This window comes from Sylvia atricapilla, chromosome 7, assembly GCF_009819655.1.
Source record: "Sylvia atricapilla isolate bSylAtr1 chromosome 7, bSylAtr1.pri, whole genome shotgun sequence".
NCBI lineage: Eukaryota > Metazoa > Chordata > Aves > Passeriformes > Sylviidae > Sylvia > Sylvia atricapilla.
The window spans coordinates 25,286,055-25,305,823 of NC_089146.1; the positions used below are offsets into that span (position 1 = coordinate 25,286,055).

General features: G+C 40.4%; 1 protein-coding gene across 1 annotated transcript in view; it reads right to left on the bottom strand.

The window, feature by feature from the left end:
* The window catches only part of CNTNAP5 (contactin associated protein family member 5), a 266,113-nt gene that overhangs the window by 122,091 nt on the left and 124,253 nt on the right, over nucleotides 1-19,769 (bottom strand). Inside the window, exons 5-8 of the mRNA XM_066323037.1 lie at nucleotides 16,543-16,746; nucleotides 14,395-14,579; nucleotides 10,670-10,813; nucleotides 592-856 (exon numbers count right to left, since the gene is read on the bottom strand). Coding sequence (XP_066179134.1) covers nucleotides 592-856; nucleotides 10,670-10,813; nucleotides 14,395-14,579; nucleotides 16,543-16,746 — 798 coding nt within the window. The remainder of the gene's footprint in view (nucleotides 1-591; nucleotides 857-10,669; nucleotides 10,814-14,394; nucleotides 14,580-16,542; nucleotides 16,747-19,769) is intronic.

Here is a 19,769-nt window from a genome sequence, read left to right on the forward strand (position 1 = left end):
TTATCACTGTTACTCTCCCAAATTTTAAATCAGAGAGGCAGCCCTATTTTACCCTTTTGCATCCCACCAGCTTCACTATACAAAGCAACTTGTAAAGTGGCTAAAAAAGCCTAATAGAGAGTGTAAGGAGAGGAAGCCCATGGTCAGCCTCCTTCTGAGTGTAGCATGAAGGGGGAGCCCAAAGCCACAGTCAGAGAAAGAAAATCAGCTCTGAGTCTCCCTTAACTTCTGCTGGGGAAAGATGCTGTGGCTGAGCTGGCTCCCAGCTGATTTCTGCACAGTCTGAAGATGGGAACAGGAAGGTCTTCATGTGACCTAAGTGAAGAAAATTGAGTGTGACTGCTTAAGAACATAGAGGCTCAGCTAACTGCCAGTGAGATAGAGTCTGGAGATTTCAGGATGCCAATTTTCCAAGCTTAGATCAAGCTGTACAGATTGGCTTTACCACTGGAAAGCAGGAGAAAATTTAGAAGAGAAAGGAAGATTGGGTATTTCCTTATTGCTTGATCCTTTCATTCCATGGAGAAGAACCTTTGTGTTTTAGAAGGAAACAAGTAAAATAAACAAAACAAAAAAAAAAAAAATAAACACCTTCAGTGATTTCCACTGGGTTCTCAGTGTCCTTTTGAATAAGTAGCATCAATCTTCCAGCATGGAGGTAAACCAAAAGATGTCCTGAGTTTTCAGAGAGCTCGGTGAACAGAAGCAAGCCATCTTTATTCCACGTTCGAAACTGGAAGCTGACTGACAAACCATCAATCTGAGCAGTGCCAGGGAGCAGCAAGTAGCTTCGACTGGCACTCACAAAGGTGATAGGAACAACTTGTGGTTCTGAGCAAGAAAACGTCACATTCCCCTGAAAAAAAAAAAAAAAAATCAGCATGAATTTTGTTTCAGTCATCCCAAAATGTCTGTAGTTAAATAAGCTCATTGGATTTCTAATCGCCCTCAAGGCTGAAGTAAGTATTATTATTCAGACACATATCTTTGGAAATCAATAGGAAATGTATCTGTCCATGCTGGGAAAACATATCTAACTTCAAAATTTCACTTTTATCCCGAATGCTGAGGATCAAAAATCGAAATCTTACTTCTTAGAAGGATCTAAATGTAACCAAATGTCCTTAACAATGCCACACCTTAGTTGATTATCTCAGTCACGAAGCCCTGAGAACAATGGTGCAATCTGCCCAGAAGAGAAGCACATTTACTCAAAGCAGTCTGCAGAATCTGCAGCTGCTCTTATCACTGTCGTTGGTGGAACAAATGACTCCATCAGTTTGCTCAGCCACTGCAGATTACCCCACGAGGTCAATCAGGCCATGGTATAAAACCTTAACAATATATAAAGCCAGGATGCACTTAAGGAGCCACGTCTCACTCCAGGAGATTGTTGCAGCCAGCTGTTTTGAACTCGGCTGCTTTGTAAAATACCAACTGTAATCTGATAAAACACAGGAGTGTAAAGCTTTCTCCGTGATAACACTTCTCATCAGAGCCTGTACCTCACTCCAACAGGTAATTATAATGAACAGCACTTGATGGATGTGCAGGAAGTTGCATAGTGCTTGGGGAATTCCTCTCTGCAATCTCAGAGGGATGATGGAACTGCTCCCTATCACTTTCAAATGTTTTTCCAGTCTTTATTTTTTATACAAAAATTAAGGTGCCAGAAATAGACAAAGTTATCACAGGATGAAACAATCTTTGAGAGATACTTATCCAAATGGAGCTATCTGCATAGTACCTGTTAGGTTCAGAAGGCTACCTACCAGATCTGGCAAAAGGAATCCATGGGTATATCACATTAAAATGTGTATTGAGATATAATCCAAAGCTTATTTGATGCTTTGGAGCTTCATCTTTTCATGAGGCATTTTTGTTATTCTTATTCAAAAATCGAGACCTCCATGACATAAGGGCCATAAGTAATTGCAGTCAGAGCTACAAACCAGCCAGGATTTGTAAAAAATAAAAGGAAATAAAAAAAAGTTGAGTAAAACAATTGATGCCACAAAAAGTTACATCAACTCAACTGACTAATTTAGGAGGGAAACACCTTAAAGCAGCATTCCAGAGCAAAGCCAGATGATGTAGTTAATACACACCAGCAAGAGTTGCTGACATCCTTACACTGACCAACCTGTCTACCTTCCTAGCCACAGTAACATGAAAACCTGAAAAAGGACATACACAACTGTTACTTCGAAAAACATTTGTCCAATGAAGTGGGATAGGTTCCCTTTACAAAAATTGTTCAATATGCCATGAGTGTTATTCTCAAACAAATTATTCCAGTGGGTCTAAGTCAGAAAAGTAAACAGCTCCCTCTAAACCTTCATCTGATCATGAGCATTTTGCTTTAATTGGCAGCAGTTCTGGTACTCTCCAGGGTATATGCCAGATTTCTGGCAGACACTTGATTTTATAATTGAACCCAATTTAACTGAAAAGTAAAAGCTCATTGGCTAGGAAATGGGATAAGAACAGTCTAATCCCTAGAGAAAGTAAAGGAGACGTTCAGCTCTCACCAGCTGCTGGAAACTCTAGCTATCATGTGGCATTTGAGAATTCTATTGAGTCCATCTCCAGACTGATTAATGACTCCTCTAAGAAGCAGTGAAATCTTTACAAAATAGTTCTTATTGTTCTTACAAGAGAAAACTTCTGAATCTAAAAAGGCAATGGCATTTTTTGCAGTTTTTTCACTGGCTGCCATGACAGTTGTCTTAAGAGAAGAGTGGAAGAAGCCCAGATTTCTGCAGGCAGGGTACAGCTTTAGAGGTGGTTCTTGTTCAAGTGAGATGTTGAATGAACAGGCAGCAGCATGTTACAGCGTTTTAAAGAAGAACCAGAGCCTCTCCTATTAAAAGAGAATGGAAGAACACAGTTGCTAAGTGATGAGGATAAAAGTGGATTACATAGAAGATCCTCTGAGCCATAAACTTCATCCAAAACCGACTGGAGACTTTCCAGTGACTTCTGTGGGGCTTCAATAAAACCTATATAACTTCAATGAACCATTTCAGTCTTTTCTGGCCTTTCTTCATGTAGTATTATGTACTGTTCAATGAAGAGAAAAGACAACACCACAGTCAGGGCAATTGGTAACAAGTCCCTTATACATCCTCCTTGCTCTCAGAGAATACTAATCAAAAATAATATGCACTTGGGAAATTATTCAAACTGACAGCTGCACTGCAATTCTCAGCACTTAGCCTACCAGAGGATCCAGGCCAAGATCACAGCTTGAAAAGAAAGAACAATAAATGAGTATTTCTGAGCTCTCATTCTACCTGCAGGTTAGAGCATCAAATGGGCACTTAAACCTTCCTCATTAATCACTCTATGGATACTGTCCAATAAAAAAGGTATCTTGCTTTCTGCAGAGGATTAGAAAGGATGATTTCATATGACAGGTAAAAAGGGCCTAAGATCCCAGGCCTGGCTGAGATACAAATATGGTAAACTGGCAAGAATATCTCCAGCTTGGAAATTGGAGGAGTACTTCTAGCTGTGAAGGGACTGAGTTTGCAGACAAATTTACAAGGAGAGTAACAGAAGAAAAAGGTGACCTCTGATGCAGTTTTAAAAGGGTAAGATGAAAAATTGGCATCAAACTCTGAGAAACTGGACTTTGAGGATGAGGGAGGTCCCTTCAAGCTCTGTTTTTAAATTTACTCTCAAGCAGAACAAATGTCAGGAGACCCACATATCTTAAACACTTCTCAAGACCATGCTGAACACGAAATGAAAAGCAAATCAAAGTGAGATACCAGCTCCAGCCTTCTGAAATACTCCTGCAAACTGTCTTCAAACAGGACACAGGAGCACCAAGGCACACGGTGTTCCTTCTGCTAGGACAGGTCCACTGAGTGAGAAATCAGTCCATTCTAAGAGTAGGGGACCAGAAGTTCCTGCACTGAGATGAGTTTCTGTTTCTCTGAGAAAATATTCAATATGTAAATCTGACAGCTTTCCTGATCCAAGTTACATTGAAACTAATATGACCCTGTGATAACCAATCTTGTGACAGAGAATTGCCCCATCTCCACTTACTGCAGGTATCATGAATTCCAATAAAATTTTAACTGTTTATCACATTAAGTTGTTTACATTAAAATAGTATTCCCAATGGAGAGAAAGTAACATTTAACAAAAACAGAGAAGGCCTAAAAAACCTGAAACATTGTGACCATGAGAAAATCAGGGATTAGATGCCTGGCTGGACCTTTCCAGATGTTCTTTATCTCAAGACTCCTAAACTGACTGTGTCACTGGCCAGAGGCAGAACAAAGGATTTTACCATTTTTTATGGCCATAGTAACTAATTGTTACACAATTGTTTCATTACATAGCGCCAGAGTTAAGAGATGCTGACAAAAGATGAGAACAAATACAGAAATATTTTGGGAATATTCGACAATGTTTTTCTCAGAGAGACAGGAAAAAAGGGAGAAGACCACAGGAGGAAACACACACATTTACAGAAAATACTGACCACTTAATATTTTCTTTCTGTGGTGTACAGACTTTGGATGCCAGGTGCCCACCAAGCCCCTCTATTACTCCCTTCCTCATGAAGTGGGGGGAGAAAATGAAGCAAGAAAACCCTCTTGTGTCAAAAGAAAGGCAGTTTAATAAAGCAAAAGCAAAGGCTACACACAGAAGGAAAGGAGAACAAAATATTTAAATTTTTTAATCTATACTTCCCATGAGCAGGTGATGCCCAGCTACTTCCTAGGAGGCAGGGTTTCAGCATGTGATGCCTCTTCCCTTCCTTTTTCTCTTGGCTTTTACTGCTGAGCAGACTCATTTGGTGTGGAATATCCCTTCAGTCAGTTTGGATCAGCTGTCCTGGCTATGTCTCCTCCCAAGATCTCACCCACACCCAATCTCCTGGTGAAGGGGGAATATTCACCTTAAGCAACAAGTAGGAATGAAGCCAGCCTTTCAAATTCACCTTGCTAGAAGTGAATAAGATAGATGTCTTAGATCAAACTGGCAAATTACTACAGTCCAAGTCCAATTTTTGCTCCACTTCAAGGTAAAGTGATCTACAGCTTATTAGTTTTTATTGCCTGGAACAAAACACAGCAGCAAGGAGATTTTTTTCTTCATTATTATTATGAAACAGAACCACATCTACCTTAAAATAGAAAAGTGTATAGAAAGCAATTCCTATCAACTTTTTTTCTTTTCTTTTCTTTTTATGTATTAGTTTCCTTTAATAGATTTTCCTCTTTTAAATTCCAATTATCTGTGTATCATAGCACACCAGCCAAAATGGTTGGTGTGAACTGCACACAATCCAGGCTCCTGTCTCTGATGGGCTCAGCTTGTCCCCTTCTGTTATGCCAAGTGCCAAAGAGTTCCTAAGGCTTTACTGATTGGAATAAGACCTTAAAAAACACACTAAAGCCTTGGCTTTGCAGAAAATTACATTTTCTCCCATTTTCCTTATCCCTTGCTAACTCCTATGACAATAATTAGCCATCTCTCTTCCTCTCCTACAGGGACTAACAGCCTTATCACCTCCCACCTTGAAACATCCTCCTCTGCTCTGCAGGCACTAACTACCCTATTCATTCAAATTGACTATCCAGATAATGTAATAAATGAAACCCTGAACAATTGTTTCTAACCTGTAATTTTCTGAAGTCGGATGACTTTCAAAAAAGCCTTGTTTGCTCAGAAACATGTCATTTTTTCTGCATATCATCCAGTCTTATTAAAAAATATGGTCTCCCTCCCCAAATGACTTGTTTCACTTGTCATCACAACTATCAAAATCCTAACACAAAGAAACTTCTATATCAAGGCGAGTTTATTAATGCAGCTGTGTGCTGGATTATATATTTGCACCCTGAAATGCTTTAGAATTGTGGACAAAGCCAACTGAAATCAATGGGAAAGATGTCATTTAAATAGACTTTATTTCAAGACCTCAATTGAAGTGACACACTTAATTTCTTTCAAAATAATCCTGTTATACCCTTCAGCAACAATAAAATAGAACCTTAGAATGAATGCTATTTATACAGACTTCCTTGCTATTCCACACTGCAGGTAGAATGCAAAGGAGACTCCTCAGAAGACCCAGAGAGCACACTGGAAGATACAAGAAAATATAAAAACCTATTTTTAAAAGACCCAAATATTTCTGGAATCTGAGTTCACCTGCCTTATTTAAAAAATAGCAAATTCAGTTCTCTCTTTAATCATGTGACCAATGCTTCCATTAAATAATTGAATAAAACTTACTTTTCTTAGGAATTCAACTTGGTCTACAAGAAGTTGTGAAAAATGTCACTAAAAACTTCCAACATCTTTATATCTGATTCCTATAGTCTTATTGGAGTGCAAAACATAAGAAAAAGAATCTAACTTGTGATTCTCCAAACCCTGAGAAGGGCCTACACAATTCACCAGCCTGATGTTCACAGATAAATCAAAACTTGCCAGAGCACTTTGGTAGAACGAGACATTTGCAGACAAGTAAATTCTTCTCAGGATGTGAAGGTATCTCAAATCAGCTTAATAAAATAGCATGTTTGGATTCTCTATAAAGAGAATGAATTATTAGTTTACACTCTCCTGTCACTAGGTGTCTTTCCTTGCTCTTTGATGCTGGCAATTGGTTATTTCCCCACGGCACTACAGTGATACATTTACATGTCACCACAGCCCTGGCTCTGCTGAGCTGTCACTCTCACATGTGACATGGCAGCCCAGGACAGAAATCTGAGCATGTCTGAGAGCTGACAACTTCTGCCTTGCAGTACTCTGCACTCCTCTCCAGCCAGCACAGGGTTTGCTCTGCAAAACAAAAATGCAACTCCCATTTCTATTAGCCAGAGGTAATGGAAGAGAAAGGGAGATCGTGTTTGTTCTCAATTTCAGTGAGTAAGTAGGGCGGAACATTGAGAAGACCAAACCAGCCATCTTTTCATGACCTCCTAATTTCTTTTCATCAGCTAGACAACCTCCTATTTTGGCATCACAAATCAGTGAAGCACAAAAACAACTTAAGACCTTGGCCACAGGTCACATTTGAGCAGTTTCTAAAGGTGCAACCAGAATCTAGCATTAAGTAACCACTGGTGGAAAGGATCTTATATTTTTAGGATGCTATAGCTATCTTTCTCCTTAACTACTGCCTCAACCAGACACATTTAGCAATTCTCAATGGATTTATCTTCTTAAAACTTACTCCCATCTCTTCCTGCATCTACATACACTCTTAACAAAAATCTCTCAATGGAGACTTCTATGTCCTTGATATCAAGAGGTCAAATTTCCTTCTATGAAGAACAATCTCCCTTCTGCTTCTTGTGGCTCTTACTTGCATATTTTCTTGCCCCTACTTAATTGCCCAAGAAGTGCAACTGCTATGCGATTTCTCATAATGAGCAGTCTGCACTTCTCTCGTGCTGAGAGGACATTTAGTAAATAGGACAATCCTTTAGATCACTTTTTTAAAGCCTTTTATGAGGTTTCCCAAGGGTCCACCTAATGACCATGACAGTGGTTAATAACAGAAATTTGACTTCTTATAACCTTTTGCAGTAATTGCTTGGAAAGCACATAAAAGATTCCCTATCATTACTATACATTCCATGACCAAGGGAAGAGAAAACAAAATGAACAAAATCCCCTAAACAAACAGAACAACAACCTCACCCACAAAAAACCCTCCCAATAAAAAAAAACAAACCAAAACAAACAAACAAAAAACCACTCAAAAACTCAACCCCCAAACAAACAAAAAAACCCAAAACACCAAATCAACCAATCAAAAAAATACCAAACCAAAAAAACCAAAGAAACAAACCCCAAAAACCCACAAAGCTTACATCATGCCATCAGGGACAGAAGAAACCCCAGGGAGAAGAAAGACAGCCTGTCCAAACAGACAGTGCTATGTAGGGAGGTTAAGTATCAAGCAATACAAAAATGGAATTCTGAAGGCAAGTTCGAGTTCAGAAAGACAGGCTGCCTCGTTATCTTGAGATGCCTTCTCCAGGGGATTTATTGCAAGTCTGAAAACTGCAAATGAGTTACAGAGAAGAAGAGGCAGAATGATAATCACAGCCACCACCCAAGAGTACAATACATACTACAGCACTCTGTTATTGACAGCCTGTAGTTTCTGCCTCTGACTTTAAATGCAGCTGATATGGGACCATTATTTATATGGGTGAGGAACTGCATCATAAGAGGAAATCTATACCTCCAAAGCTGGTGTATCATTCTCCTGCTTGTATGAAAGATGTAAAAAAAAACCCCAAAAAGACAAACAAAAAACCCCAAAAAAACCCCCAAACAACCCCCCTCCCAAAACCCAGAAAAACCCCCACATACAAACAAAAAAACCCCAAACCAAACCAAACCAAACCAAACAAAAATCCCCCAAAGCTGATGGGTATGAAGCCCCCCAGGTTTGGCTCACTGACTGTGGCAATACTCACAAAAGCACAGAGTGAAGCAGAGAGTGTTGAAGTCTGACTGCATTTGGTTTGGGATTAGGAAGCCATTGCTGCTTAGAGACATCAGCTTTAACCTCCAAATTTGTCATGAATTACCTTTTGCTAGGAAACAAAGGTATTTTGCGGACTAACGATGCAGAACCATCTCAGGTGATCTCCAGTTTGTGGGGAGAGAATGGAAATATGCAATACATTTTTGGAAGGAGTAGTTCCAAGTCCCTGGTACATTTAGTTATTCTTCTGTGCTGATCCTTTCATTGCATTTCCACTTTAGACAACCTTAGTGACTACAAAGACATGAAGCAGAGAGGCTTGCAGCTCCCTGCAGATAGAGCTTGTTGCTTGAAAGCCTCAATGCACTTTGAGTAAAAGCATTTAGTGCAGAGTAACTCTGGCAGGCAGAAGACTACATTTAACAAGAACAAGTTATTTTAATTTGAGGAAGTTAATTGCTAAGAATTGCTAAGAGCAGAAAGGGAAAGGGGATCAGCCTGAATAACCTAGAACTACCTGAGAGTTGCTAGAAATAGCTGGGATGCAAAGAATGTTGGAAAACAGATTTGCAGAGCCCATTTCCTATAGAAGGGTGCTCATCTAAGATTATGAGGCACTCCAAGCATGGCAACCTTTCCATGCACTTTGCATACCCGAGTGTCACAGACACAGCACAGAACAGCTCATAAACCTCGAAAAATGCAGTACAGCAGCCTGCCTCTGGAAAACATGGTGTTTAAATCACCATTTATGTCAAAGAGATGGAAGGGTGGAGGCTCATCCCCACTACCTTAAATTGAGAAAAGGATCTGGATTCCTAGGCCTTTCATCTAGCATTGTCTGAACCAAGTGTAGTGATAACAGAGTTTCATTGCTTGGCGCCACTTACACCCAGACAAGGCCCTTCTGAGAAAAAGTGCACTGCAAATTTTTCCTCTTCCCCTTTAGAAAGGCCTTCCCATTATACAGCCAGCAAAACAACCAGCTGTTTAATGACCTAAGAAGCAGGCAAGGGCTCTTTGCTCCCCCTCCTTAGAAAGTAAACTGAGAGGTACAGCAATTTAACACAGCTCATAAGACTTGTGCCTTTGAGTCCTCAGTCAGAACAATCAAACTCAAGATTATTAAAGCAAGTCTCTAGGTCCCAGGGGAGTATCCTGGAGGCAGTCTTGACTGCCAACAGCACAGTGAGGAACTTCTCACCCATCACCTTTCCATTTTCCAGCTCCCTGTGTACTCAGCCTTGCCCTAGGCAGGGAAAGCACAGAAGGAACTTTCTTGGTCTTCTGGCTTGCTTTGTTTTAGGTTCAGTATATTCATACACTTTACTACAAACCAGAACATGCTGTGGGAGCCAGAAGCAGTTTCATCTCCAGGTTCTCCAAAGACACAGTGTTAGCCAAAAGGCATTTATCAAACAAAGCACAGTATAAGAGTGAGGCAAAAGCTGAACAGAGTTGCATTATGTACAGTTTGTCAAGGCTTCATGGGAGTGTAGTTCACTCTTCTTGCAAAATAAAATGTTTGTTATCTTTGTGATATATTTAAATATATCTGTAATTTTGTACATTATTATGTGTTAAGTTAGATTTGTAGTTTTTGCTATCAAGCTGGATAAGACTGTAGTTCCTCTTGCTTTACCTCTAGCATTCCACATTTAGAGACAGTAGTACAAAGTCAGTGGTTCTCAGAACTGCCAATACAATAAGGAACAGCAAAAAGGAGACTATTTCCAGTGATAACAGGAGTATTTTTTTTCTCCTCTATAATATGAACTGAAGTATCAAAGTGGAATTCTGCTAGTGCTGTACTTCCCAACAGTGACAGATAATGGTTCAGAAAATAAGATTTTATCTGAGTTAACCAGGAAAAAAATCTGTATGACTTCTATCATGCCATTAAATATGCACATTTTTATCTTGAAAAAAATAATTTAAATGTTTCCCCAAGCAAATTCTAATACACCAGGAAAATCAGAGAAATTCATTGGTTTCAACATGTGCCTCTGAATAACTCTCACCACAGGAGCCAGTGCTGGCTGGTGTTAACCTCAGCAATATCATTTTAACAAGCTAATTATCCCCACAGCTATCCAAATCTGAACTCTGCTCATTCAATGCAGCCAGCAGCACCAAGCACAAAAAGCGTGGAAGCAAAGAAGGAAAGCACATGGTGCTGCCTCTTACCACAGTATAGATCTGAGGCTTGCGTCTTTTGGCCAGGTCAATTATATTGACTCCGTTGTAATAAAGGTTCTCAATGCACCCATGGAAATTTTTCCTCTGAAAGGTTCCTGGCTTCCCCGGGACAGGAATCCCTCCAAAACTGAGCTTTTGGAAAGAATAAGAACAGCATTATTTATAATATTATATATATGTATGTATCTATTATATTATGTTATACATAATAAATTATAATTACATATAATAAATTACATTATATTATCATCCCACAAGCAAGAGAGTAGAACCCCACTCCAAACATCCACTTGGGGTATCATTTAAGAACCAATTCCCACCAACAACATCATTGGGAGCATGAGGCAGGGCCTGGCCATGTCTCAGGGGGATTTACAGCCCCCATTGCATCCCTGCTGCTGGAGGAACACTTCTGGCACAGAGAGCTCACTGCTTTGGGAGCAGCTCTGAAGTGCCTTGGCACACCAACCTAGTGCCACTCCCTGGAACACCCACACACAAGGAAACCTTCCCCCGGTGTGCAACCCACAGTCCCACTGGCCCAGAGGGTGACACCTGTCTGCAGCTCACAGTGCTCAGGAACCTCTGAGCAATGGGGGAATAAACTCTCCCTGCCCTCAGAGCTCTGGGTTTGCCTGGGAGCTGAGGTCACTCCTTTCCACCAGGCACATGTCTGAGCAGTTCTGGTTTCAGCCAGAGGACGGTAGTATCACATACACAAATACCCCTTGTGAACCTTACAATTCTACTGTGCTTTGGTCTCTACAACAGTCACGTGTGGCATTTGGAGTGGAGCTTTGTCATGGAGAAGTTCTGAAGGCTACACCTTGGAACAAAACTTCTGCTGTGCTGCTGTTAAAGTACTGGCAGATGCTAACACTGTGCAGGTTACAGCTCCTCACTCAACTGAAGGGGCTGAAAGCCCTGGGAGGACAAAGAGCCTAAGAAAATAAAGCTGCCCAAATACAGCATAATTGTTTAGACTCTGAAGAAAACAGAGGAAGTAAAAAGAAGGAAAAAACAACCCCACAATCTCAAAAATTTCTGATAATCCTTCATTTTCCAAATGTCACAGCTCATTTCTAATTAACTTTACTGACAGTTCTAGGAAAGCATTACTGGTGGTACCACTGAAATTTTACTTATTTTCCCCATCACAGCCAGCAGCACAGTGAGTGATATAATGCAAATAGAGATCCTGCAGCCACACCACACTTGATCAGGAGCTGTGCTGCAATCCTGCTGCATCCACTGCAGCAAGAGCATGCACTGCTGTATGGCACTGATTACATGCTAACAACTACTGGAACCTGGTCAGGTCTTTTCCCCTGTCACAATTCCCAAAACATTACCTCAGTTCATCATTACAAAAATAAAGGGCAATTTGGGTGTTATTTTTCCTCCCACTCCACCTAACAAGCTGGGATACATAAGCAAATGAAACCTCCCTGGGTAACCTTGAAAACACTTACTCGAAAACAAGTTCTTAATGAACTTGCACCTCAGTTGTTTTAATTGATCACTTCAGAGAAATAAAGAGTGAACAGACTGCTACTTTACGTCACTTGCAGGTTTGTTATTGGCATGAGGGCTTATCTGGTAGCAATGGTTTTTTTTCCAGTGAGAATCATTATTTCTTTCTAAAACACTAGACTCTCCTTCTTTCATGTCCTATTCTTCAAGTCTCCTGTTTAGGGACTCTGCACTGGGGTTTCAAAACCAGAAGAAAAATCAATATCAATTACACCAATGCATTATGAAGAAAACAGTTTTCTTTGTGATTGGTAATAATTTTAATTACGAAAGTAATGATTTTATTACCCTCAGTAAGGCCTTTAATCCCCAAAGTGTGCTGAGATAAATTTTCAGTAAACTGCATTGCTGCAATGTTTGACTGAAAGACTGTTTCAGTGCAAATGGAGAAAAAACACGCTGCGAAAAACTAAACTCAGGGGACAAGGTGTGATGCCACAGTGATTGGTGGTGATGCTGATTTACAACACCTGAAGATCTTTTCTACTATGTTCCCTATTTTGGAACATTTGGAAAAAATGTTCTGAAAATTAGACTGGAGCCTGAGTTTCCCCTAATTGGAACCAAGCAAGACATAAAGAAGTTTTATTATTTTGAAATTAGAAAAGCTGATGACTCAGTTATTTGACTTTTCCCAGCTCCATCTTAAAAGCAGTGACAGTTTTGGCCCCTAATATTTCAGTCTAAAGGTGTTGCAGAATCCCGCTGCTCCAAGTGCTGTCCCCACTAAATGTGCTCATGATTTGGTAGAGCAGTACCACTCTCTCCACCCTGCTTTGTGAAATGCAAAGAAAAGAATTTCATCTGGAGGAGGAGAGAGCAGGCACTTGCCACTGCTGAGCCGTCTGCTCTTTTCCCTTGGGTGTGTCAGAAAATGATCCTTTCCGGAGAAATGAATTCAAAGTGCAAAGGGGAGGCTTGTGGTCTCTGAAGCAGTGAACCATGCCAGCTCAACACATCCAGACAGGGGGATGTCTCTGTGCAAGCACGACCCTGAGCCTTGTGGGCAAGGAAGACTCGGCAGACAAGCACAAGGGGATGAGAATGACCACGGGTGATTCGCACGCAGGTGTGCGCTGATGGGTTAACAGATGAGGAACTGCCTTACATACAGATATGATGATATCTAGGGTTTTGAGGTGCTTTTTAACAAATAACATCCATAAGCACTGAACTGCTGGGGTGGTACAAACACTCTGCCACGCCTTGGTCTCATCACAGGGGAGCACAGCAGGCTCAGGTTTATGGGCTGGCAGATGTTTTCTCCGCTCATTTCTTCCCTGCTGAGCTGCTCTGCTTCCCTAGATCAGCATGCTCTGCAACATGCTCAGATGGGAAGGGACCTGGGTCAGGGCTGGTGGTTGTGAGAGTCATAGAATCACAGAATTACCAATATTGAAAAAATCTCTAAGACTGAGTCCAATCCAGCACCATCATGTTCATGACTAAACCATATCCCCAGGTGCCACTTCCAGGGGAGTACTCCCAGGGGGTGATGATTCCACCACTTCCCTGGGCAGTCTATTTCAACGTGTGACCACCCTTTCAGTAAGGAAGATTTTCCTGCTATCCAAACTAAACCTCCTCTGCCAAAACTTGAGGCCCTTTCCTCTTGTCCTGTCATTTTCTACCAGGGAGAAGAGACAGATGTATACTTTGCTATAACTTCCTTGCATTCTGGAGGTCTTCCATTCCTAGTGGGAATACAATAATTTTGACCTGTTCATCTCTGTGGGGCGAGCTGTAATTCAAACAAGTGGTGTCTGGATAGAGGGACAACTCAGGGCTGGAATCAAAGTACTCATGCTCAATTCAATGCAGGGATGGTGCCCAGCAATGCCATTAAAATAATATTGGAGATGATAACACAGCTGTTCCTTGAACATTGGACTAGAACCCAGGCTATGACTTCTCATTTATTCAAAGTCTGTCATACTCTGAAGTGCAAACATTATGCAAGGCATATTTGCACAGAGATTGGCCACTTTCTGATGCTGGCATATATGGAGTTACACTGACATAGTTTATGCTGGTAAAGTACGACAGGAACTCTCTAGGAAGGAAATATTAAATAATGATCTTTGCTGGAAAGAAACAGCTCATAGGGTGGTTGCTTTCCATCATATTCGTTTTATAGCAATTCATAACTCACAGGTTATAACCTGAAGGGCTTCACACACCTCATAATCAATATCCAAGTGATCTGAATCCCCCTTTGTTCGGAAGTGCTGGGTGTGCTTGTCCACTGTGAAGTTCACTTGCTTGTTGAAGCGTTCTATGAGAACCGAGTGCCAGTGCTGGTCATCCAGGAGGCTGCCCAAGGTGACAGACGTGTGGCTGTTACTGAAGTGCAGGTTGGAGTCCCCTGGAGTGGCACAGAGAGGCAGAAGACACCAGAGTTACCACCAGACTCTTAACTGGAGCATGGGGACTCGAGAGAACCACAAAGCAGAGTTCCAGGAAACAGATCCAGAGCTCTTGGGAACAGATCCTTTTCAAAGACTGCCTTAGATTCCTTGGGTCTCTTATTCACATATATTCCACATATATCCCTCCCTCCCCTCCATTCTTTCCCTGTGAAATCCTTGTGATGAACCAGGAGCTGCTACTGATGCTGCATCCATCCCGATTGCAGCAGGCAGGACATTACTACTTTGTACCCTTGGTTCTGCCAGGCCTTTTTAGTCCTGGGGCTTAAGAGCTTCCTCTGGGCAGCACCAAAATTTTCCGTCTAATCACATTAACAGACCAACTCCTGACACTTCACTGTCAACTCAGTGCTTTCTGTATTTTAGCAAGAGAATTGCACCTGTCCATTTTCACCAGGAAAAGAAAAAGCACAAGTCAATGAAGCAGTAAGAGTGTTTTGTTCAGCTCATAAAAATTCCTAAACCTGGCCTAGCTCTCCAAAAGTATAGATTACAAATCATAAAAATATTTAGGCCCTAACCCGTTAATTTCAAGCACTCTTCTGTCTTCCAGCTGGCTCCATGTCTGAACACTTCAGAGCCTCTCACTGAAAGGGAGTGTAAATCCCTTTTCACATTCCCACAGAACGGAGAGAACGCATGCTCCAAAACTGTCAGGTAAGATGCCAGCAGATTCGAGAGAAGTCATCAAAACCGTTGCCCATGACATATGAGTGCAAAAAGAGGACCTGAAATGGCTAAAATTTTGTAGAACTTGAGGCTACAGCCAAAGCAAAAAACTCCAGCTCATCTCAGAATACACATTCACAACAGTATTGCCTAATACTGGAAAAAGCTGCATAATATAATGAACTATACTATATTCTTATCCTAGCATAGAACATTTGTAAGAGGACAATTCAGTGGGGTAGATTCCCCCATTCAGAGCTTTGGGATGTAGTGTTTTGTTCCAAGTAACACCCAAATCCCAAATCAGAAAATGATGTACGATCATTTCTAATCTTTGCTGAAAAACAAAGAAGAAAAGAAAGAAAGCACAACGTGGAGACTCAGCAACTAATGAGCTAATGCAAAAATTAAGTCCAACAGCTGTGGAAAACAGTTAGTGATTTTTAAAACAAACATAATTAAGCACAAGGGGAAAAATGCCCAACTCAAACCCCTCAGTATGAGAAACATGAGTCAGCAGAGACTGCTGAGGCCAGTACTATGGGACACCCACACATGAAACCAGTGAAGATTTTGCAATCAGGCTGAGAGAGGTATGATCACTCCTACTGCAGTAGTCCCTACCATTATCAAAGTGCTTCAGTGTACTTCATTCGTCAGGGAAGAAAACAAGCAGCCTTCTACAGAAAGAAATGAACCCAGCCTTTCCTCTGATGCTCTGATCCAACATGAATGTACAGCAATACCCTTACAGAAATTGAAGAAGGAATATTCACAGTTTTCAAGAAGGAAGCATACAGCAGTGTGCAGTGTTCTGACCAGAATGTTATCATTGAAATTCTGTATTCTCAGCTCAGCTCTGAATCACTGAGTAAATGGAAAAAAATTAGACACAACCCAAAAATAAACCATTTCTGCAGTCCAAAGACCACTTCCTGAGAATGCTGTTCTTAAAAATAATACAAAAACCCACACACGTGGAAAAAAGAAAAAGTAAAAAAAAAAAAAAAAAAAAAAAAGAGGTATGTGAAGAATCAAAACTAGCCATTGAGCAGTTCTGACTTGCTCAGCACTAGTTAGCGAAGCCAAAGTCTCTTCTAGGCTCAGCTACCATGCCCTGCATGACATCAGCACACAGAATGTTCTGCTGATACCAGCTACAGTTTGCAGATACTGTCTAAAATAATTAATAGATTTACATGCAAACTAGTACCTGGTAATTACCCTTACCCAGGTTGAGGTGCAAGGAGAGCTTCCCTTTCTGCATCTCCAGGGTTATGTAGTCTCCACGTTGTCCTTCCCCATGGAACAAGACTCCATCTCCCTGCATGCTCTTGAATTTCAAGGAAACGACATCTTTGAATGTGCTCATAAGCTTCTGATTGAACCTGTAGAGAAGTGAACTTCTGCCATCAAAGTCTGCAATATCTGACTCTGGAAAGAAAGAAAATGGCAAAATGGCAAGGAGGGGCAGCATCAGAAGAGAGACTGTATTTTTTTTTCAGGATCTTTTCAAATATAATTAGGAGTCAGGAATTGTCCTGAGTGTACATCCATCCACAGGATGTACAGGTCATTTGGGCAACCACATTTCATCCATTTCCAATCCTCTGCTGGAGAAAGAGAACACCAGGATAAAACCAGAACTCCTCTGCACTTGCCTTCCTCATGCAACACTTCTCTCATTTAACTTTTGAGAGCAGAACAGGTGCCTTCCATCATATTCAGATCTCCAGAACATCCCTTGCCACATTTGCTGTTCATCTCAAATGCATTCAGGATGTTATTCATTACTTTGAACACTTCAGCACTCACTCCACTTCTGCAGCTTCACAAGTGCCTGTTGAGCTGTTCCTGCATGTCAGCCGTGCCTGCAGCCACCTCTGCATTCAAATAAGGATCCCCTCAGGCTCGGAGGGCTGGCTGCTTGCTTGTGATGGGCATTTTTCAGCCATGTTTCTGCATGCAAATTGACTAGGCTGGCAGGAATATTCAAATATCAATTCAAAAAGCTTTTGAAGAGATTTCATGGGAACTGGGCATCTAAACTGATTATACACCTTTGAAAATCCTATTAGAAACATATTTTCCCCTTCAGCCAGCCTCTAAAATCCCAATCATTCTGGTAGGAAACAAGCTTTCTGTTCCTCAGTTGCGATTAATATTTTCTTTGGCAACAGCAGCCTGCAGTACTCTCTCTGCTTTATGAAGTAGGCTTTTAAGCAAAATATATTTTTAAACAAAATTTTAAATGCATCTATAACCAGAATATTTCAGGTAACTTCAAATACTTTAAACTCATCTATTGTACACAAACATCTGACTGACATACACTACTTCAATTGCAATTTCTATCCAACTGCAATTTGACACAATTTACGTATAAAATATTCATTTTGTCAATTGGTATTTCCTGTTGTTAAAAAAATATTAAAAATTAAGAATATCAGACAATGAAGATTCTGAACAGAGGTTTACTAAACTACATAACTACTGAGGCACCTGCACAGAGACAAGTAACACCTTCCTAGTGCCCAAGAAGAAAGAACATCTATCTTTGTTTCCAAACCCTACATTTCAATGATAAACCAAAGCTATCAGTTTTGTATTTTCTTCTGAAAAATAACTGAGAGATTCTTATGACCAAGACTTCCAGTCAGCAACTGTACTGTGAGTCAAGTCAGTAATTTAAGTCACCTAAACTCCATTGAGGGTTGTTTTATCCTTTCAAGCATCAACACTAGTTTCATCTGCTCTTTTTTAAAAATCAAAACTTGTAAGAGCTGGTGGGGAGGTTTTAAATCTTTTTTTTTCTTTTTTAATAAAAAAAATTTAAGAGGTTTGCAATTAAAAACTATTAAAAGCTCAGAAAATAAAACAGCTGTTAACAATTTGTTACCATGGAAACTATCCTGAAAATTTCTGCCTGTCAGTATGACAGTTTGTACAGAAGTTTGATGGCATATGTACAAACTTGCAGGGACCACAATATTTAAATTTGATGCAAAATTGTTTAACTCCATAGCTAACTTCATTCGAAATCAGAAGGCAACTGATTTTTTTTTTTTTTTTTAAAGAATAAAACTACAAAGAAACTCAGTTTATTCAGGAGTGAATTTTTCCAAGGACTAAGGCAAACTTCTTATCTGTGATGTCAGAATTATAACATGCTGTTTCGCTGTTTCCCATCATTTGTGGAACAGTTACTAGTTTAGGAATTATCACAAATACGAAAGTCATTCAAATATCAAAAATTCCTGCCATCTGTTTTTAACTTCTGAATTAGGTCTTAAGAAACAGGTCCTTCAGAATTGCTGACTTCTCTCTATTGACACCTTGACTGCCAGTTTCTCTAAAGGGAATTAAATTGGTAGTTTTGTTCTTGTGAATTTCCCCTAACTACATTAAATACTACAATTTGGTTAAAGTAAATCACAAGTGTCTTATAAAAATGGTTTCATTTCAACACAAGCAGGAATTAGGAAATAGCTTATAAAGAATTTACAGTCTTTGATTTCCAGAGCATTTTGCAACTAAAGTTGATTTTTCTCCTAGCCCTTAAAACCAAATGCACTGTAAGAGCAAGGGGGCACTGATTCAATGTTGCTGCAAAAGCAGCCCTTTTTAAATCTTTTTCCTAAGATCCAAGACTCCAGCCAGTCTAAATTCACACTTCATTTCTTGTTCTTAACTCTCCACTAAGCCACAGTATAACAATATTTCCTTGAAGAGCTCTACTACTGACATTCACAGAGTATATCACAAAGGAAAACTTGTTTCTGAAAAGCTCTGCTCCACTAATTATCAGTTGTGGGCACACTGGCCAATAAATAGCCTTGAATGAAAGGGGAATATGTCAAATAAATGCTAACATTGGCAGCCAAAAGTCATTAGTGGAAGCTTGCATGACAAAAAATCTTTGATTCCTGATAAAAACAGACACTCCAGAAAAACTGCTCAGTGTTTGCTTAGTGTTTGTTTAGTCCATGTATGTCCATAACCCTCTTGCAGCAAGAGAACGAGGATCCAAAATGTTTCCAGTCTCAGAAAATCTGTAGTAATAACAGACGAAAACACAACATGTGATTTCATCCTGCACTGCCTGCTGGTGTTCTTACGCTCCCTGAATTCAGACTTTACTCATTCTGGGCTCTTTTCTACACTGTCCTCATCAACAAGGCTGTTGACAGGCTGGCAGCAATATGAGAGCACAGAGTTTGCTTGTGCAGCAATCTGCTCCCAGCAGCACAGAAGATACACAGCCATACTTGAGAAGACAGTCCTTCCTCCTAGTGACTTTGGGAAAAGTGAACACTTACTTAGCAGAGACATTCTAAAACAGGAATAACTCTAGGAACAGTTGCCATGTGAGACAGGAACTTCCAGTCTTGCACTTGTACCAATGAACAGAATCTTCAACTCCTGGCAGAAGGGAAGAGGACAGCTCCTGGTCTGAA